The sequence below is a fragment of the Berghia stephanieae genome, chromosome 3, assembly GCF_034508935.2.
Source record: "Berghia stephanieae isolate SIO BIC M18660-M18661 chromosome 3, UCSD_Bste_1.3, whole genome shotgun sequence".
NCBI lineage: Eukaryota > Metazoa > Mollusca > Gastropoda > Nudibranchia > Aeolidiidae > Berghia > Berghia stephanieae.
In genome coordinates, this window is record NC_088362.1 from 104,511,500 (window position 1) to 104,534,182 (window position 22,683).

At 35.4% G+C, this 22,683-nt stretch overlaps 2 protein-coding genes across 3 annotated transcripts in view; one reads left to right on the top strand and one right to left on the bottom strand.

The window, feature by feature from the left end:
* The first annotated feature begins 282 nt into the window (after positions 1-282).
* On the top strand, positions 283-15,574 carry LOC144969063 (protein NipSnap homolog 3B-like). Of its 2 annotated transcripts, XR_013644719.1 has the most exons (8): positions 300-411; positions 3,165-3,389; positions 4,431-4,598; positions 6,998-7,123; positions 9,339-9,404; positions 11,722-12,148; positions 12,302-14,000; positions 14,234-15,574. XR_013644719.1 is itself a non-coding variant. In XM_078908068.1 (6 exons), exons 2-6 carry the CDS (start codon positions 3,209-3,211, stop codon positions 11,781-11,783), a joined length of 603 nt encoding a protein of 200 aa, XP_078764194.1. In that variant the 5' UTR covers positions 283-411; positions 3,165-3,208; the 3' UTR covers positions 11,784-15,574. The 2 variants fall into 2 exon arrangements, 1 of the variants encoding a protein (XP_078764194.1); XM_078908068.1 differs by having other exon boundaries at positions 283-411; positions 11,722-15,574.
* LOC144969065 (protein NipSnap homolog 3A-like) overlaps positions 7,096-22,683 on the bottom strand; it is a 44,577-nt gene continuing 28,989 nt past the window's right edge. Inside the window, exon 7 of the mRNA XM_078908069.1 lies at positions 7,096-7,105. Within this exon, the coding sequence (XP_078764195.1) occupies positions 7,103-7,105 (3 nt within the window). The 3' untranslated portion in view covers positions 7,096-7,102. The remainder of the gene's footprint in view (positions 7,106-22,683) is intronic.

The following is a 22,683-nucleotide window of genomic DNA, read 5'->3' on the forward strand; positions in this document are numbered from 1 at the left end:
CACATAAAGATAGATAGATGAATTAACTCTCTGTACACTGAGTTCCATTTTATTCTAATTGTTATAGAATTTAACCCTTTGCACAAAGAACGCAGTGATAGCGGTGCGATTTGATATTCAATTCACTGCTTTATTGTAAAAAACGGTTAAGTCTATAGAAATATCAGGAAAATAAATGAAAGATTTTTCTGTTAATTTGAAAGAAATGTGTTCGTGCAGTTTATGGGTTAATGTATTACAGAGTCGTTGACGGACTGGGTCGTTGACATCAGTTGACACGTCACCATAGGCGTTTCTATTTTTAAAAAAGCTACTTAAGCTTTATTAACATTTTAAGTTTCTCAGAGTGCTAATGCGACAGTAAACTTACTTAATTCCTTTTAGACATTTGGAGGAGAGATACGGCTAAAAGTGAGTTTTCAAATAATTTAGCTCCACGCCTTATACCATTTAGAAAGAAATAGTTTTGTTTAAGGAATTTTCTTTTGGGTTAACATTTTCATCGTTATTTTAACATTCGTTACATAATTTGTTATTTACAATCTGGTAATATTTTTGAAGCTTTTGAACTTCACGGTGATTTATGATACTCTCTTAGTTTTGAGCATCACTAAACCCTTGCAATAGAATAAATCGTTTATGCAGATATACCAATATAACATTGGAAAGCAAACCAAAGCAAGTCTAATCAAATGTAAACTGCTTTGTACATCATAAATAAAATTAACATTTTTAATATGGAAACCTGAGATCAGAGATGCATAAATCTCCATCTCTATTAAAAACAATTAAGAAAAGTTTTTTGTAATCAATTATTTTGTTAATGTTTCACCCGAACCTCTTAATAGGAAAGCAATTATACTGGGTCACCGTATTGAACGATTAACCAGTCGATTTTTGACCAATCAAAACGCTGAATTTGTTACACGCCTTCATACCCGCTCGGACAAACATGTCTGATTGTTTACTAATAATAGAACGCATGAAATTGATGTCTCGCTGCTCTTTGTCATTGTTTTTAAACCGCCAGATAGGTGATTAAATATCACTAGATTCTCGCAATCCTACGTTTAAGATCACGAATAGTTTGCAGTGTTTTCTGGCGATAGAACTGGCGATTATTTTTACTAAATTGTACATCGATATGTAATGTGTAGTTCGATTCGTTTAGTAATCGGAGCGATCTATATTCATGTTTTCGTCCAACCAGGTCATCAATCACATGATTTGTTACTCTCCAACAATTGGATATTTCTTAACAAATGTAAACACGCTGCTTTGTTTACAAATGTTATAAACATACCCATGTGTCAAGCTGAACCAAATGACCCATCGTGATGTCAGATATAGATAGTTCGAAGATGACGTCACACAGGCCTTTGTTATTGTTTTTGCCATCCGCGTTTGTGAGTTGTTCTCACTAAACTGTACTAACCAGACTATAAAAGTTCATGGTTACACTGAGTTTGTGTGTTGGTCCGTTATACTTCCGGATGGCAATGTTGTGAACTCCTTGGCCAAGCGCATTCTATCTATTTAAAAAGCTGTGAACACTTTTCACTATGTAGGTCACTCTGAGCACACTTTGCAATGTAACCAATGACCTCGAGCACAGGGAAATGTAATATAGATCATGCCCACTGTCATTGTTTGGCAAATAAATGTTCTCTAAACTACAAATTTATTCCAGTGGTCGTGACACAAATAAATAAATACGAGAATGGCATCAAAGGGGCGTGGCAACTCTTTCCGTTTGTTCAATATAGTGCGTTATGGCCCATTTACACGTGGCGACATACCCGCACGATCGGCCCGCGACGGGCAAATCGCATGCTCAACGATCCAATTCGCGTGTGTCGATGTCGAATCGCGAGCGACAGCGGGCAAAACATCTGACGCTACGAGTCGATCCGAGTTATCAGGCGCTGCTTGAATTCTTGCGGGCAAATCCCTTCACCTGCTATCGTCGAGATCGGATGATTGATATTTCCGGTATTAGTAGCTTGTTTGTTTGTAGTTTGTTTTTTGTTTGTTTGTTTGTTTCTTTTGTTGTTGTTGTTTGCTTTGTTTTTGTTTTGTTTTTGTTTTTGTTGTTTTTTTTACGACTAGTAGGTATATCAAAAAGTAATTACAGATTCGTTATCAGCGACCTCGAATTAGTCAAGTCTACGCGTACAAATCACATTCCAATGCTCGGATTGAAAATTAAAATAAACAATATTTCTTTTGATTTCAAATTTCAATGCAGATAAAGTCGATTCGCTATGGCACATCTCACATAATATTATAGTAGTTCAAAGAAAAACGCAAATAATAATAATAATAATAATAATAATAATAATAATAATAATAATAATAATATTAATAATAATAATAATAATAATAATAATAATGATAATAATATTATTATTATTATTATTATTATTATTATTATTATTATTATTATTATTATTATTATTATTATTATTATTATTATTATTATTATTATTATTATTATTATTATTATTATTATTATTATTATTATTATTATTATTATTATTATTATTATTATTATTATTATTATTATTACCTCCATGCCAATGTAAAACCGAAATATATATGATGGTGATGGTGGTGGTGGTGGTGATGATGATGATGATGATGATGATGATGATGATGATGATGATGAGATGAGAGGAGGAGGAGGAGGAGGAGGAGGAGGAGGAGGAGGAGGATGACGATGATGATGATGATGATGATGATGATGATGATGATGATGATGATGATGATGATGATGATGATGATGATCATGATGTTGGCTCATTACTGTGTCGTGGAAAGGCAGGGAATGATCTTTCTATCGGCAGTTTTTCCTTGCCGGTATCTCCACAGTTTGCCCGAGGGCAATTCGTGGAGATTGGGGGCAGACCATGCGGGCAAATCCCCGCGCTTTGCCCCTGCCGCCAACGGGCAGATCGTGCGGACAAATCCCCACGCTTTGTCCTTGTGTGTAAATGGCCCATTATCTAATTGGGTCTTGTCGTCTGGATTACCTTTAAATAATACAAGATAGACGGAGGTGGTAGTAGGCATAGTGACCGTGACGATGTGTGAGTGTTGAGGGTGTCTCCTAAATAGTTCAGAGAAATAATTCATTTCACTTGCTTTCCTTCATATTTCCTCAGAACTGTTCATTTTACGAGACATACATTTTTTTTAAAGAAAAGAGATGGCAGCAACACCTGTGTACGAACTCCGCAACTACACATTGAATCCGAAGGATTTCCAGAAGGCAGTTGGACTGGTCAATGAGCACATCTCTATACGTACAGAATATTCTGAGCTCTTTGGATTTTGGATGACTGATTTAGGAGATCAGGGGCCACAATTCATTCATATCTGGAAATACGGTATGCTCAGTGATGATAATTGAGTAATAATATGAATCTATACAGACAATTAGGCGCTTGTCTCCGGCGACTACAGACGTGTTTTGGCTGTGCCCTGTACTTTACCACATTATATTTACGTATATTATGTATATGTATGTATCATTATCGGCTTTTTATACGTCTGTACAAAAAATCCTTTTGGACGAATAAAGTACATTATCAATATCATACTCTGCCAAGACAAATTCTTTTTATTTTGTCATATTTAGAGTAAGCTTCAAAAATAATCTGAAAAGAAATAAATCAAAGTGCCTCGACAGGAGATCGAACCTCATTTTTTATTGGGGAGGGGGGGTGATTTTTCTTGAATTTCTATTTCTGCTTTTTCTGGCACTGTTTCATCCCCACTTTTAAAATAGGTTTATCTTGCACCAGGGCCTGCTCCCTAATTTGTTACTTTGATAATCTCAAAGTAAATTTTAATACCACTCATAAAGGGTGAAATTGGTGGACGTCTATGAAAATGCGATAATACCCTACTCTGGTAAAATATATTTTAACATTTTGGTTTGAATCACTTTTCTTTCCATTATCGAACTTTTAAAATAACACTCAACTTGTCAAAATTAGTTATTTTGGTTCTTTCGTTATTCCTAAAGATGTTCTTTGTGCTCACACATTTAACTCTCTCATTACCGACTATTTTCTGGATTTTTCACACCTATCAACACAAAAAAATTGATTTTTTACACTAAAATTAAATCAATCCGCTCATACCATACAACATTTTGTGCAGCAAAACAAACTCTACAAAACAGTATTAAGTTCTTATAAATAAAAACAAAGATTTTTCTTCAAATTGTTGTAATGGACTAAACAAACCTCGATAAGAAAGAAGTTCATTGCACCATAACGAATGAGATGATGATCTTATCATAGATAACACAGGACCTACTAGTCTGTGGTTCTTATTGTTGGTAAGGAGATGGTTAAGCGCTTGCTTCATTCAAATTCTACGATAATTATCATTTTTTAAAATAAAAATCCTCCATCTTGTAGATAGCATGAAACACAGAAACGAGATAAAACTTGCCATGCAACACCACACGGACTGGAACTGCAAGATGCTCCAACCAATCCTACCTTGCATCCTCAAGTGGGACTGTTCTCTGTTGGCTCAGAGCCCTGATTCGCATTTCACCACTGATTTCGATGGACATGACGAGGGTAAGTTCCAAGGGTAATGCATTAATTGAGCTTTTTATAGCGCAATATCCACAAAATGTACTCAAAGCGATTTACAAGGGGTCCCTGGTCAACAGCAGCATTTAACATGTAGGACGGGACATGACGCCTGTTAGGCGATATTACAATTTTTCGGACAAAGACAACGCTGTAAACGGCCAGGTACTCATTTTACACCTGAGTACGGTGAGATAATGTGAGTAAAGAGCCTTTTCCTAGGACTCAACAATGCGCCGAGCGCAAGGCTCGAACGCAGGACCTTCCGATCCGAAAGCAAGTGTCATACCACTAGACCATATAGCCGCATTAGAGTACATCATATCATGAAAATAATGACAGTATGTTCTGAAGGTAATACAAATCAGATCATGACTGTGATGACTACCACTGATTTCGATGGACATGATGAGGGTAAGTTCCAAAGGTAATGCATTAGAGTACATCATGCCATGAAAATGATGACAGTATGCTCCGAAGGTAATACAAATCAGATTATGGGCATGATGATACCACTGATTTCGATGGACATGATGAGGGTAAGTTCCAAAGGTAATGCATTAGAGTACATCATGCCAAGAAAATGATGACAGTATGTTCCGAAGGTAATACAAATCAGATGATGGGCGTGATGACTACCACTGATTTCGATGGACATGATGAGGGTAAGTTCCAAAGGTAATGCATTAGAGTACATCATGACATGAAAATGATGACAGTATGTTCCGAAGGTAATACAAATCAGATCATGACTGTCATGACTACCACTGATTTCGATGGACATGATGAGGCAAAGGTAATGCATTAGAGTACATCATACCATGAAAATGATGACAGTATGTTCCGAAGGTAATACAAATCAGATCATGGGCATGATGACCGTATATTGCAGATGTCATGAACGTAACATAATTACACTAAATTACACACATTATATTATTTTGAACCTGATGACGGTAAGTTCCAAAAGCAGTATTTATCTCTACATGCACATATTTAATTTACTAGTCTGATAATCAGTCACAATTAATTATCAACTTAATTTTTTTTCGGTCATCATATAATTTGTAAATATGAGCACACGGACTGCAGTCAACTATTTACTCAAACCTGAGTCGAGTGAATTTGTCTGATAAAACGTTTCACCTATAAATGAATAAATAAAATTCCCTTTATTCATCCTATAGAGGAAATTTGTCTCTAGGGTCTATTCCAAGGGAAGACTGGAATAACCCAGGCGTCAGCCGCAGTGCATCGCCGCAAATTGAGCGAGGTGACTTGCTCAAGGCCACACAGCGCAGCGGCGGGTGGTCGAACTCGATACCATTCGGGTATGAAGCAAAGACCGTACCGCTGAGCCACGCTGCCCCCGCATCGCAGTTTTGCAATTATTGTGAACAACTCTTTCACTGGCCATGATTGACTATGTTCCAAGACGAGATAGCGGAACACTGAGTCACCGAGGCTTATTGCATTGTTTATAAAGACATCGATTTCTGTTAGGGACTATTTTGAAGGCATCTTAGTCATTTCAATTCAAATTTGCTCAACTTATTTTTGATTTCATATAATTTATTCTATTTTTCCATGAACGCCAAGTTACCCAAAGCTGTGGAAAGTAAAATATATTTAACCACAGTGTGCCCAATCGTCTCAAAATGGTATTAAGTTGGTGTGTAAACATCTTGCTTAAAATTTAATTTTTAGGCTTGAGCTATAACATTTGGGTAAATATAAATGGCCTCAATGCACAGATTAAAAAAAACACATTGTTTTTGTTGTAAACAAAAAATAAAAAGATTAATAGATTAATGTCCTAATTATTCCTATTATCTTTATTTAAGATTCTATTACCTCCTCAACTTCATTCAGATAGGATACCAGAGTGACGCGTCGGATCACATATGAATATTAAAGTAGTCTTTCAGAGCCATAAGGCCCGTGGAGCCGGAGTTCATCTCGGTTTCTATAGCGTGAAATGGAAAATAGCAATTGCTTGCTACCTTTTGGATAGGACGCTAATCTATCGCAAACTACACTCCGCCAGATCTAATAGACCCAGCTACCCAAACACTGCTGAGTAGACAAGAGAGCCAGAAAAAAAAAATCTTGACGGCACCCGAGATTGATCTTGGTCCCTTTGCGTGTGAAGTGAGTGCTCTACCAACTGAGGTATTAGGACCCTATTAGAACCACAAATTTATATACCAGATTAGAAGACCAAAATAGTTAGGTACGCATCTTATTCAAAAAATTCTTCAGCTCACAGTAAAAGCAAGAAAAAACATTTTAAACAGTATTTCGTTCTTTTTTCAAGGGATTTTTTTCAACGTTCTAACGATTCATAACCGTGGTGTTTTGATAAATTGTGTCATCTTCTACAGCCATTTATGTCCTGGAGGAAGCTGAAGTAGAAAGTTATAAGGAGGTGACAAACCTAAAAGTCGACAGTAACAAGGATGAGATACTTGTTGGCAGATTCTGTGGAATCATTGGAAGAAGCAAAACAGGTGAATTGTCAGTTTTACATTAGCATCTCCTAAAACTACTCTTAAGTATTTTGGTGATAGGTCTCTTATGAAATTCGGACCCACGATTTGGAATGATCTCCCTCAATCTGTGAGATTCTAAAAAGCCCTGAAAACATATCTTTTCAGAAAATATTTACTTAATTTAATTTTAAATGTATTGTATGTGACATTTATATTGATGATGTATTGATGCCCTTTTATGCTCTTAATTGTTTTGATACCTTGGTTGAATTTTTTTAAGCGCTTTGAGGTTTCGACGAAAGGCGCTATATAAATATGCTTATTATTATTATTATTATTATTATTATTTATTTATTATTATTATTATTATTATTATTATTATTATTATTATTTATTATTATTATTATTATTATTTTATTATATTATTTTAACGCTTAAAAAGTGAGAATTATCAATGATTTAGCGACCCGACAGTTTTTACAAAAGGAAATATAGCAACAGCTATTTGAAAATATGGTCACAACGTACCCTTCGTAAACGCATAGCATTACATTGACCAAGTTGAGTCCTTAGAAAAGGCGCTTTACTCATATTCTCTCACCGTACTCAGGTGTAAAATGGTATTAACAGCGTTTGCCTATGTCCAAAAAAAAAATTATATTATCGCCTAGCAGGCGTCATGTCCCGTCCTACATGTCAAGTGTTGCTGTTGGTCAGGGACCCGTTGTAAAGCGTTTTGAGCACGTTTAGTGCTATTGCGCTATATAAAAGCCCAATTTAATTCAATTTATTTTAACATTACGTCACAATACTCGTACAAGGCGACGACCACCAAAAATAAAGTGAATCCTGAGTTGTGTTCAATATTTTAACCAATGGGATTGTTTGTATCGTTGGGCACTTCTAACAGCAACTCATTTTTTGATAGACACATAGATAACCACGCGTCTCGGACAGTAGTCATAATGTAAACAATGGCAGTGATTGGTTAACATAGGAAACCACACATGTTTTACTATCGATGGTATGTGCTTAAGGGTGAAAATAGCCACAGTTCTACCGCTTGATAAATAGAACCAACACAGAAAACCATGTGTAAACTTAAACGTTTATAGGTAGAACGAAGTTGACGTCACTCTGGTCTCTGGTAACTTAGCAACTGGTTCTAAACTATCGGAACAATGGCGGATGCCCTTATGAAATACTTCTCCAACGAACATAAATGTTTGTCCAGAGGAGAAAAACATTATAAATCTGATCATGTTTTGACTTTTTTACATTCCGATTACATGACACGTCAAAACGGTGTCGCCTGCGTGGAGAATAAAAAGTACCGATTTTCTTTGTGTAGAACCATGATGGCCGCCGTTGCTGGGCGACGTGACATCAGACTATTGAATCCAGTTGACAAAGACTTTGATGTGTAGATTCCAGGTTATCCCTATATCAACAAACCAATGGTTAATTACACATGGAGAAATAATATAATAATAATAATAATAATAATAATAATAATAATAATAATAATAATAATAATAATAATAATAATAATAATAATAATAAATGGCATTTATATAGCGCTTTACCCCGTTGTCACAGGCTCTAAGCGCTTTACAGTGATATAAAACAAAACATATTACAGTGAGACAAGTGTGAAGGAAACGTGATACGAATTCAATTTAACAACAACAAAATATGAAAATAATATTGCAACATTATGACGTAAAAAGATAAAACTTTAAGCGAGATTTGAACGTTGTCAACGAATCCGAGCATCTCACGTGTGACGGGAGAGAGTTCCAAAAATGGGGGGCCGAAAATTGAAAAGACTGTTCACCTATTTTACGCAATGGCTTAGGTTTGACAAGGATTGATTGGTCATTGCTTGACCTCAAGTTTCTATTGGGGACATATATGTTTAGAAGGTCTTTAATATAGGAGGGACTGTTCGTGCTCAGGGATTTGTAGACAACAGTACAAATCTTATAGGCAACTCTTTTTTCAACAGGAAGCCAATGTAACTCACGGAGAAGAAGAGTTGCTGACGGGTATTTTTTGTTATTGCGTACAATGAGCCTTGCTGCGTTATTTTGAGCAACCTGAAGTTTGCTAATTTTGTCTTTAGCTAAATTCGCCCAAAGGGAGTTACAATAGTCCAATTTAGATAAAACCAGGGAATTAATTAAAAGTTCTGTTATATATAATTCAAGTTATTTATAATACTTTGCTACAGAGTACAGACTGTGGAGATACACGGACGCTGATGTTGCAATGAATGCCTCTTTGAAAAGAAATATGGGTAGGTAGTTTTCGACACGGTCATAATTCATAATTCTGTCATTATGATACTGACAATTATCTCAATGATGATTACAAGGTAATAGTGATGATGATGATGATGATGATGATGATGATGATGATGATGATGATGAACATGATGATGATGAACATGATGATGATGAGTATAATCAAAATAAAAAGAAGAAGAAGAAAATTCTATCCATTGACCTAAATTCACAAACTGAGTGTCAAATCAACATTAGATCACAAAGCCGCGCAATTATTAGACAACTTATTTTGAATTAAGAAATACTTCAAATTATCAGAAATCAAAATGAAAGTCAGATGGGCCTTTTTATATAAAAATTTCTTCACTCATCCTGAGGAATTTTTCTTTATCAGCCTATCTAGAGAAAAGACCGAGATATCTCGGGGGTCAGCCGCAATGCAGCGCCGCAAAGTGACAATAAGGATAGAATTTCTTGCTGAATGAAAAACCCGAAATGCTTGAGTGTATGTATAATTATGATTTATTTATCGCCTACAAAATGAAATGGTGACATAATTTGAGTCCAGCTTTAAATGCATTTAGGAACTTTGAACGTCTTAAGAAGAACTTCTACATATTCAGCGATTTGCTCACAGCTACAGATTTGCGGTTTGTTTCTGGCTTAATGAAATTCAAATTCAACGTCTTTGGCTTTATCTACAAAAGGCAAATTACCCATCACTGTAGATTGTATACAATTATGTGGTGCTTTTCTCCGTTATTGTGTTATTGAATTGAAAGATAAATGTTTAATAGTTGATCAAATCTGTTGTTGTTGGTAATATCTAGGATTTCTGGTGGGAGAGTGTTCCATTCCTTGATGGTTCTTGGGAAGAAACTATTTTTATATGTGTTGGTTCTGTGTGTTGTATTTGTGAACTTGTGGCTATGATATTTTCTAATGAATGTACAATGTCGTTTGGGTTGTTTTTTTTTGTATCATATTGCGGCAGAGTTACTACTACTACTACGACTACTACTACTACTACTACTACTACTACTACTACTACTACTACTACTACTACTACTACTACTACTACTACTACTACTACTACTACTACTACTACTACTTACTACTACTACTACTACTACTACTATACTACTACTTACTTTTTACTACTACTACTACTACTACTTACTACTACTACTACTACTACTACTATTACTATACTATACTACTACTACTACTACTTACTATACTACTACTACTATTACTACTACTACTACTACTATTACTACTACTACTATACTACTACTACTATACTATACTATTACTACTACTACTACTATACTATACTACTACTACTACTACTATACTACTACTACTACTACTATCTACTACTAACTACTACTACTACTACTACTATACTACTACTACTACTACTACTACTACTACTATATACTACTTACTACTACTACTACATACTACTATACTACTACTACTACTACTACTACTACTACTACTACTACTACTACTACTACTACTACTACTACTACTACTACTACTACTACTACTACTATCTTACTACTACTACTACTACTACTACTACTACTACTACTACTACTACTACTACTACTACTTACTACTACTTCACTACTACTACTACTACTACTCTACTACTACTACTACTACTACTACTACTACTTCTACTACTACTACTACTACTACTACTACTACTTACTACTACTACTACTACTACTACTACTACTACTACTACTACTACTACTACTACTCTACTACTTACTATACTACTACTTACTACTACTACTACTACTACTACTACTACTACTACTACTACTACTACTACTTACTACTACTACTACTACTACTACTACTACTACTACTACTCTACTACTACTACTACTACTACTACTACTACTACTACTATACTACTATACTACTACTACTACTACTACTACTCTATACTTCTACTACTACTATACTACTACTACTATACTACTACTACTACTACTACTACTACTACTTCTACTTCTACTACTACTTCTACTACTACTTCTACTACTACTACAACTACTATACTACTACTACTACTACTACTACTACTACTACTACTACTACTACTACTTCTACTACTGCTACTACTACTACTACTTCTACTACTACTACTACTACTACTACTACTACTACTACTACTACTACTACTACTACTACCACTACCATAGAGTTTTTTTCAGAGTACTACAGTGGAACTGATGGTCTTATATAAACAATTGTACATATCATATCATATAAATTAATGAATCCCGATTTCAAATTCATTCACAGATTCCCCCTATGATGGAATCTCGACACTTCTTCACCCAGCCAAGTTTTCTCCCCTGCATTGATTTGGTTACTCAGCTGATAGAAGCGATGGACTTTAAAAAGTTATGCATAGGAATGAACATAACAGCTTCGCATTAGAACAGAATATTGAACACGGAACGTTTCAGGCTAAATACTCTTCTTCAGTCAATAACAGGATCAGTTAAAATGGTAATACTTCACGTAAATCCCGTCGTTCTGGATTAAACGTGATGTTTTTAAGTTTTAACTGCTTTAGTAATTGGCTGAAGAAGGGTATTGAGCCTGAAACTTTCAGTGTTTAGTATTTTGTACTTTTTTAAAGCTTGTTATATTCATTTTTGTGCATGGCTTTCTCCTTTGTTATATTATATGGATAGCAACATAGAGCGGGTCCTTTTTCGAACTAGCACGATTGTCTCGAACAAGCACGATTGTCTAGAACAAGCACGATTGTCTCGAGCAAGCACGATTGTCTCGAGCAAGCACGATTGTCTCGAACAAACACGGTTGTCTCGAACAAGCATGGTTGTCTCGAACAAGCACGATTGTCTCGAACTAGCACGATTGTCTCGAACAATTCGGTACTTGTACTATTATGAGCCTCAAAATGGTGTGACGTAGGTGTGACGCGTTCATATTTGCAGGTCTGATAACTCAACTTGGTACGGCTCATTGATGTCGTGGAAATACTCTCAAATCAAACCAAAATATTAACAATATTAATTCAAGCCCATACTTGCGTTCGGTCATCAGACCTGTAAATATGTGCATCTAATGTAGGGCCGGCTGGTTTAGATGCTGGAAAATTGAATATATAGTTAAAAGTACGAAGCCTTGTTTTATTTAGGAGAGTGGGTATCAATTCTCTAAGTATAAAATCCTTAAAATTTATTAATTTCCTTATTTTAAAGTTTGAATTCACTTTTCGCCACATGTACCCGATGTGGGCAAGAACCCGAAACAGTTGAACGGTGTGTTTGTGACGATGCTATCAGGCGGGTTTGCGACGGTGCACAAATGCGGACCGGACTTTGCTGATTGGGTCGATCGTCATAACATAGTAGTGTGAGGTTGCTGCCATCTGGTTAAGTCGTCTGAGATCGAGAAACTGCCTAACGGCAGCGACGCTTCATCAGTGGGGGCTTTCCATCTGTCCCACATTTTATTTGCGCGCTGTGGCAAAGGACCTGAAATTGCAGAGCATCTGGTCGAGCGTTGTGTTGTGATGAGGCTATCGGGTGGGAGGGATCGCGACTGTACACAAATGCGGCAACGAATTCGCCGCCTGGATGGACCATCACAATAGATAGAACGAAGATGACGTCACTCAGGTCTTTGTTGTTTTGTTTTTTGCCATCCGCGTTTATGAGTAATTCTCACTAAACTGTATTAACCAGACTATAAAAGTTCATGGTTACAGTTTTGTGTGTTGGTTCGTTATACTTCAGCATGGCAATGTTGTGAACTTCTTAGCCAAGCGCATACTATCTATAGTAGTGTGAGACTATTAGAATCTGTTGTCATCTGGTTCACCCCGATATAATACCATATACAGGCGATGAGTCACATGTTATTATGTTCGAGCTATCAATTGATTCGAGATGGTTGTATGTAACGATAAGAAAGTCAACGAATCTATCTATACACAATTTACAAATTGTGACCCTCCGCCTCGAAACGGTATTAAGTCGGATTTTTCAATTTTGTGTTTTTGGTACCCAACCATAGCCTATATTATGTTTAAAATTTTGATACCAAATTTATTCATTGCCAAACTATGACCGTTTGAAGTAAGGAGAGTGTAAAAACGAAGTTTTTAGAAAACCGACTTTGAAGTGAGGCACCGTTTTCACACATAATCAAATCAATGGGCAAAGATAACTCCTCAGATACGGGCATTGAAAATTTGACGAGAATAGTAAAATTTGCAGAGACGCCAAATTTCAATTTGACTCACACGAATTTCAGACACCACTCGGAGGAATTTCAATGCCGAAAGAGGAATTTCCGCACACACAAAAAGGCAATTGGGATGATATTTGGTATTGTGTTTACATATTGTATAGATCTAAATAGATAACTGATTACAAATATTTTCTGATATATGAACACATTGCCAAATACAACCCCAAAGTTTCCTTATTTCAAGTGAAGAAAAGCACCAAAACAATGATGGTAGTGAGGATGATGTTATGTTGGTGGTTGTAGTAGTAGTAGTAGTAGTAGTAGTAGTAGTAGTAGTAGTAGTAGTAGTAGTAGTAGTAGTAGTAGTAGTAGCAGCAGCAGCAGGAGCAGTAGTAGTAGTAGTAGTAGTAGTAGTAGTAGTAGTAGCAGCAGCAGGAGCAGTAGTAGTAGTAGTAGTAGTAGTAGTAGTAGTAGTAGTAGTAGTAGCAGCAGCAGCAGTAGTAGTAGTAGTAGTAAGTAGAGTAGTAGTAGTAGTAGTAGTAGTAGTAGTAGTGAGTAGTAGCAGCAGTAGTAGTAATAGTAGTAGCAGTAGTAGTAGTAGTAGTAGTAGTAGTAGTAGTAGTAGTAGTAGTAGTAGTAGTGATGATGATGATGTCATAATGGCTGTTGTAGTAGTAGTAGTGGTAGTCATGATGATGTGGTGGTGGTGGTGGTGGTGGTGACTGTGGTTGTAGTAGTGGCAGTGGTTGTAGTAGAAGTGATGATGTGGTGTGGGTGGTTGTAGTAGTAGTGATGATGTAGTGGTAGTGGTTGTAGTAGTAATGACGATGTGGTGGTTGTATTAGTAGTGGTAGTGATGATGATGTGGTGGTGGTGGTTGTAGTAGTAGTGATAATGATGTGGTGGTGGTGGTTGAAGTAATAGTGGCAGTGATGATGTGGTGATGGTGGTGATTGTAGTAGTAGTGGTCGTGATGAAGATGCGGTGGTGGTGGTTGTAGTGTGTGTGTGTGTGTGTGTGTGTGTGTGTGTGTGTGTGTGTTTGAGAGAGAGAGAGAGAGAGAGAGAGAGAGAGAGAGAGAGAGAGAGTGCTAAAAGTGCATCAAGTGATAAGTAGAGCAACACGAACTTTAAAAACCAACGAGGCTAAAGTTTGAGGTCAAAGTATTTGATATTAGCTATTATTGGCAAGTGCAGCCTTGGAAATGGTGGCTCTCTGAGAGAAAGTCAACTCTTGTTTTGAATGTTTCACTGATAGTTGCTTTTTTAAACTTTAAATATATATAACTTATCGTCAATACTTATGTTGAATTATTATGTAATCATGTAGAAAAATGATTGTAGTTTATGAAACAACCAAAAACTGAAATTTGTCAATTTGACCATCTCCACTTTAAAACCGATTTTCTTCGTTTTCCAAAAAATCCCGGCTTAATACCGCTTCGAGGCGTAGGGTCACAATTGAGGAAAATGGAACTAAAGATTGATATCTCTCAATCGTTGGAATCCATTGATTGTCTACTGGGTGGAAGATATCAGTAGGAAGTAGTTTAACAATTAAAAGTGCCAGATTGTTTTCATTAGTTTTGACGATTAAAAACAACAATGATTGCTTTATCCCTAATATTAAAGATAGTATTCGCATACTGCCGATTTCTAGTAATTTATTTGCTTTTAAGTATTTATTTTTTTTTGGCCTTTTCTTTTTTTTTTTGTCTTCATACAACTGCTTCAAATTTTTTCTTTGTAGTATGTTTAGACAGCAAATGATGTAATCTAATCTATTCATATTTTTTCTTGCTTAGATTCTTCGAAAGAACTAATTATCTTTATTTTTTGTCTTAGATTTGATCATCTTTTGTTTAAAATAAAATGCAAGATAGAATTTTTTTTGGTATGTTTAAAATAAATTTTTAATCAATCCTAAATCGATTTTGTTGAATATTTTTCCAAGCACTTCGCTTACCCTTTATTTATTTATTTTTTTTTACAGTGTTTGTCTCATGACAAAGCAACGCTTACCCTTTATTTATTTATTTTTTTTTACAGTGTTTGTCTCATGACAAAGCAACCACGACTTTGGGATATGTGGTTTATTTCACACTCCTGTTGATTCTCATTTTGCCAACCATCAAGTTGAATTGCTCTAAACGCATTCGATCCACCAGGAAAAGTAGTTTAACACCATGCATACGATTGCCTGGTGGTGAAAGCTATGTGCGGCTATGTGGTCTTGTGGTATGACACTCGCTTTCGGATCGGAAGGTCCAGGGTTCGAGCCTCGCGCTCGGCGCATAGTTGAGTCCATGGAGAAGGCTCTTTACTCGCATTCTCTCACCGTACTCAGGTGTAAAATGAGTACCTGGTCGTTAACAGCGTTGTCTGTGTCCGAAAAATTGTAATATCGCCTAACAGGCGTCATGTCCCGTCCTAAGTGTTAAATGTTGCTGTTGACCAGGGACCTTTTGTAAAGCACTTTGAGCACATTAGTGGATATTGCGCTATATAAAGCTCAAATTTAAAAAAAAAAATTTAAGCTGGCCACTATCCGACCGACCTGTTCTTATGTCGTGACTAAGCACATAGTATTTACTTAGTTCGTATTTGAGCAATCTAAGAGAAGTTCGAGAGAAGACAACGCCTGTTTGGCAATAATTTTGGTCCTTCGCAAGGTTAGGACTAAGTAGAGTAGTCATTTAACCACCGTCAACAAAATGCAACCATTGTTATGACAGTGAGAGAGCTTCGCTTCAGAGGAAATGACGAAGGGAAATATTGACAGGGACAAAAAGTATTCTGCTGAGCCAATATTGCTATTGCTTAAGAAATACTGTTGTTTAAAATATACAGATCGTCGAAAGTACAAAAGACGATTTCGATTAGGAATTGAGTAAGTTGGATCAAAAGTCAACAGCTGAGCTTTGCTTCTAGAGAATAGTTCGATGAAAGATTTGTTGTTATTGTTTTGTTTTGTTTATGTTTTTGTTGTTTTGTTTGTTTTTTTTTAGTTTTTTTTTTGTTTTTGTTGTTTTTTTTTGGTTTTAGGGGTGTTACGGCGCCGGTAAAAAGACAGAAAATGGGGCAGTAAAAAAAGTCTAGATTTATTAAAAGCAGACAAGAATAAGTAAGACAAAGGGGAATTGTTCAAATAGAGAATATGTAGATTACAAGAGCCCATTATCCGTGTAATTATTGTCAGATTTTTCTTCATTTTCTCAGCTGTCCCTCAATTGTCTCAATTAAGATTATTTTTTTTTTCATGAATTTTAAAACCATAGGAAATGATTTCTCTTATTACAGCTATATTAAAATCGATAACAGGTAAGGATCGGAACTCATGGGGGATTTACATTATCAAAACTTTGAATTTTCCTCTCATCTATTTTGAAGGAATTCGTTAAAATGGAATGGTCGGTTAATTGAAAGTTAAACGATATACATGACAGTATTTGAACATGAAGAAACGAATGGCAATGTTTAACTATCAGACATCTACATTTTATACCTATCAATACATATTACAAGCGAAAGTGAACATTAAGCGCTTCCAACATTATTTTGATTACAAAATTATGAGAAATAGCTTGTATAATTTATGCCAATGCAATACATTTGATGTCGACTGATCAAAAATATAAATTCATCAATTTATGATACATTGTTTCCACAAATAAGTACACACACGTGTTCAACAATAACAACAACTACAAAAACAACAACCACCAAGAAATACTGGACACATCAATCATCACATTCCGATGACGAGGATGATGAAAAGGAGAAATGGAACGACTAAGGAAAGATTCAGAGCATCACTCACTCTATCCAATGCGATGTAATAGACAGGTAGGTAACCACGCCTCTCGGACACGCTTCATAGTATAATCAAAGGCAGTGATTGGTAGACTCAGCAAACTACACAAGTTTTACTATCGATAGTATGTGTTTAAGTAAAATACCCACTGTTCTACCCTTGACCAATAGAACTAAGACAGAAAACGATGTGTAAATTTAAACGTTCATAATCTGATTGAGAAAATCTTGTGATAACTAGTCACCTATTTGGCGGTATAAAAACAATAACAAGTTTATAAACAACCAACTATGTTTGTCCGACCACGTGTGAAGGTGTGTCACAAATTCCATGTTTTGATTGGGCAAAAATCAACTGGTCAATTGTCCTCCAGTTTGCGAAGGTTGGAGCATGCCTTTTTCCGGTATTCCCTTGTTATGTCCTTTATTGTCTCGTTGCTGAGAGTAAATTTAGAGCTAAAGCTAGAGCTTTTATATAGCGCAATATCCGCTAAATGTGCTCAGAGCGCTTTACAAAGGCTCCCTGACCAACAGCAACACGTAACATGTAGAACGAGACATGACGCCTGTTAGTCGATATTACAATTTTTTCTTACAGAGACAACGCTGTTGACGGCCAGGTACTCATTTTACAATGGAGACCATTAAAAATTTTACATTGGACTCCAGATTCATTCATTAGAATGCACTTCTCTGGCGGCTCCATTGGTTCTTAAATGCAAATATTACATTGGGTTATTCATGTCTGTAGACGATATGACAATCAGGCAACCAAAAGATTTTTTTTCAGAATTCAGACATACAAGACGGTTTAGAAAAATAAAATTGAGCACTGAATAAAGAACGAAGGTGAATTCTAGTTTTTATTTGTTATGAGACAAAGAAAAATATGAAGAACAAATATATTTTATTTCCAAATAAGCTCATGCATTCAGTTGTCTACTCTATATTCTATATACAGGCGTTTATTGCTTTCAGTTTAGTTCGCCAGGTAAATCTAGCCAGTCTAGTGATGATGAGTCATAGCTTTACACTGAGAGAGGGAAACAATTTTTTTCGCAGTTTTGATCGATTTTTTCTGAATTTCAAACTAATGTAGTATTGCCGTTATTAAGTGTATCGAAAATATTTTTATACTACCAAACAGTTTATTAACAGTTTCCATTGATTATTTAATCATTATTATGATGTTGTTAAAAAGCAAGAGGAATAACCCATGAAATTGATACATAAATTTAAGTGAATTAAAATTTTTAAGAGAATATTTTAACATGTTCAACACTTAAGATTTAAAAAAAAAGTAATGGAAATGATGTTGAATATCTGTAGAATGTAGACATATAAATTTTATACCAGTAGATTGGGGCGTTTTTGAGATATCAATTCACCTGTACGTAAAAGTCAGGATTTTGAGTAAGGTAAAACTGAAATCCAATCACAGCATTGTCTTAATAGACATTTTTTAATAAACCAGAAACATAGTCAAATGTGATTCACTTTTATTTATCCCAGAATCAACGAATTATAAGAATTCCATTAAAAATTGTAATATAAGGACATTCATTTAAAGACAATCAAAACCACTAAGAAAATCTTAAAGAGTTCTTATAATTTTCATAACATTTTTGAGATATCCATGCCCATTACTTTTTTTATCTACTTGACTTGCACCTCTTTTAATTTGTGTGCCATATAGACTGCATATAGCACATCACTGGTGATAGATTAGGATCATATTCACTTCATTAAGTATTGTTTCTTGTTCAGAGTTTTCTCATTGAACCAATGCATCGCATTTCTCTAAATTATGTACCAGTGAGATACATTTCTCACAAATTGAAATGTTTAAATATGTCAGAATTTCTCATTTATATTTATAGACAATTGTTGATAACGTCTAGAGTCTTTTAATCTTCTCAGCACGGCTCTGTACTCTTTCACAACAAATTCGACATATTTCATTTGTACTGGTGTGATGACCGTCTTCAGTGTGTCTCTCCATAACCTGAACAGAACTTAAATAAGTAAATTTAAGAAATATCTAAAATTTCCGCTTAAATTCAATGAAAGCAAACTAAATAAATGTCTCTTATAATCACTATCTAGTTTTATTATTGGGTTTCTAAAATATCATGAAATATTCTCCTCTTTGTTGGTAACAAAAATAATTATTGAGATTCCTTTCCACACCCTCTATTCTTAAATCCCTGAATCTACATAATAAAGTATATATCATATGAAAGATAATTTTATCTACTTTTCTCTGATCCCTCACACTTGATGGTATAAAGTGTTGGTTTGGTATTTTGAATTTTTAAATATTTCCTAAACTTATAATTTTAATATTTATTTCATAAAAAACTCTGATTTTTCAAAAGAGCAAAACACAAACTTATCATTTAATGATGTAAACAAAAATAATTGCGTCTTGTAGAGGAAAAGCTGGTCTTTGTATCCATATATGTTTGAAAATTATAAAAAAGATGCTGCGTCTACAACAGGCTGAGAAAATTGAGCATTTTGATGAAATTTCTACTACTCTCTGCCTGAGAGAAATTCAAAGCGATGAGATTTACCTGCAGACATAATTTATTGCCAGTGCACCCCGTCTTGACAGCTGTTATCATTGTGGTTGACGGTGGATTGTTTACATTACTTGACGGTAGCCAGTGAGGGAAGAAGTAACTAAACTGAAAGTTTGGGCCCTATTTAAACGGCTGTGTATATATATATTATTAAACAAATGTGGTAAAAGTACACCATTTGATATATTTCACTCTTCCTCGCACTTTAGAAAAAGAACATAGACCCAGGACAGGCTAATTCTATGTCAAGATATATATATATATATATATATATATATATATATATATATATATATATATATATATATATATATATATATAATGTAAATTTTCACTCACATTTTTTTGCCGAGACGACTCGTTTCTTTGTTTTTCCTTTAATTCACACTTCTTCAGTCGGCATAATCCATTCTGTAGAATGGATTGTGCCGACTGAAGAAGTGTGAATTAAAGGAAAAACACAGAAACGAGTCGTCTCGGCAAAAAATGTGAGTGAAAATTTACATTATATATTAGCTCTAACCACCACTATCGAGCACTTTCGTACCTACAAGTACTCACCAACACTCATAAATATATATATATATATATATATATATATATATATATATATATATATATATATATGACTTGACTTGACTGACTTAGATGCCTTTCGCGTCTCGACCGAAAGATCGGGTCGCCTTGGCTGTTTCCAGTATTTCCTGTGTGAGGTGTCTCCAATATTGCCGGTCCTCTGCTAGGGTTCTCAGATTTTCAAGGTCCCCTGCCGTTATGAGACTAATGCTTTGTCCAAGTGTTGTGAGGTTTTTGTTTAGGATCACAGGGAGTGTTGTGATCGGTCTTCCTCTGAAAAGGTTCCCGTGTTTTTTGGAAGTATCCCGACATGGCTTGGTTTGCTGGTATGTTTTTGTCCCTGCGTAGTATGTGACCGAAAAGTTGCCATCGTTGTTGTAAAATGTTAATATATATATATATATAAATTATAAAACAAAAACCAGGAAATAATAGTGCTCAATTTTAGTATAAAAGGAGCTATTTATAAACATTTGAAATATAATTAAGATAGTTTGACTTCTACAACGTTGTTATCGAGCGTTGCTCTCATCAGGAAGTGGAAGTGAAAGTAGATTGTTGTGTTTTCGTATTTTTATAGATTCGTGTTTATGGAGGTTCGTAATTACATAAAAGGTGTTTGTTTCTATGTCTGCATAAGGAAGTTAGTTCGTTTCTTCTGTTGAGTGTTGCTATGTTCGGTTTAGTGATGATGAAGAATTTTTCTTCCAAGCAGAGGTTGCAAATCTTAGAAGAGGGGGAGTACGACTGTGCTCTGGAGATGATTTTCCATGTGATGCTGTGTTGTATGTTTTTTTTCTTTGAGGTTCCAAATGTGTTCGCTTAGTGTAGTAGAATGTCGTTTGTGTATGTTTCTGAAAGAAGATGTATGCAGGCTGTATCTGGTTTTCAATGGACACTCGGTGAGGCCAATGTATGTTTATTGTTTTGGTGTGTCTGGTCGTGTTACTGTGGCTTGATAAATTACGTTTTGAGTCAGGCAATTGCCGTTTAGTGGGCATGTTGTCTGGGTCCTACAGTTGCATTTTTCTCTAGGTTGTTGCTGGGCTGATCTGGCTGTGATAGTTTTCGGTTATTGTTGGATGAAATAATGTTTTGTATGTTTGGCATGCAGGTGTATCCTATTTTGATGGTGTTTTTGTTCATGATTGGGTGTAGAACGTGACCGGGAGGGAAGCATTTTTGTAGTAGATTGAAGAATTTGTTACCGATAGAAGTTGTCACATTCTTGCTGTAGGGTGGGTTGAACCATGTTATGTGTCGTTTTCTTTGTCGTTATTTTGTTGGGGTGGTAATGGTCTCTTCCTCGTATTCTAGTTTGTAGTTATATCCACTTTTTTGTAGTGCGTTTGTGTACGGTGGGATTGCATCGTTGAATATGTTGTTGTTTGTAGAGTTGTTAGATAGTCGTTTGTTAATGCTCTCGGGGATGTTTTTTATTATAGATGGCGGATGATTGCTGTGTCTATGAACGTACAATGGGATGTTGTTGGGTTTTGAAAATGGTTGATAGGTGCCGTCGTTTAGGTTGATGGTTATGTCCAGGAAGTCGAATGTTTTTTTGTTGGCATCGATTGTAATTTTCAGATTGTTGTCCTGGAAGATTTTGCATATTTTTTTCTTTATTAATTCTGTCTGTCTCGGTGTTTTATTGCACAATGCGAGTCCGTCGTCCCTGTATAGTCCAATGTTTATATCGAGATTTTGCATTTGAGAAAGTAGATATAGTCCGACGAGCTCGCATGTTTCTGCTCCATCGTAGCTCCCCATGGTGACATCAAAGTTTGTTGATTTTTTTGTCCATGCTATTCCATTATTGTAAAGTGATGTATTCTTCGAGTGCAGGGAAATATGTATTTCTTCTTCGGTGATGTTGTCGAAGGTTTTTGCGAACTAGTGCTTTGAGGAGTAGGGTTTTGGTGATTGAAGGGTAGAAATTACAGATGTCAAAGATGATTGCGTTTTGTCGTTGTTTGTTTTCTGTGTTTCTGTACCAGTTGATAACTTCAGCGGTGTTTCTCCATTCTCCACGAATCTATAAAATACGAAAACACAACAATCTA

What these genes read in the sequence shown, in the direction of transcription:
- LOC144969063 (XM_078908068.1), top strand. Translation starts at nt 3,209, where the DNA reads ATGGCAGCAACACCTGTGTACGAACTCCGCAACTACACATTGAATCCG. An exon ending in CATTGGAAGAAGCAAAACAG is followed by an intron (nt 7,124 to 9,338) that starts GTGAATTGTCAG and finishes ACTTTGCTACAG; the next exon opens with AGTACAGACTGTGGAGATAC. An exon ending in CTCTTTGAAAAGAAATATGG is followed by an intron (nt 9,405 to 11,721) that starts GTAGGTAGTTTT and finishes ATTCATTCACAG; the next exon opens with ATTCCCCCTATGATGGAATC.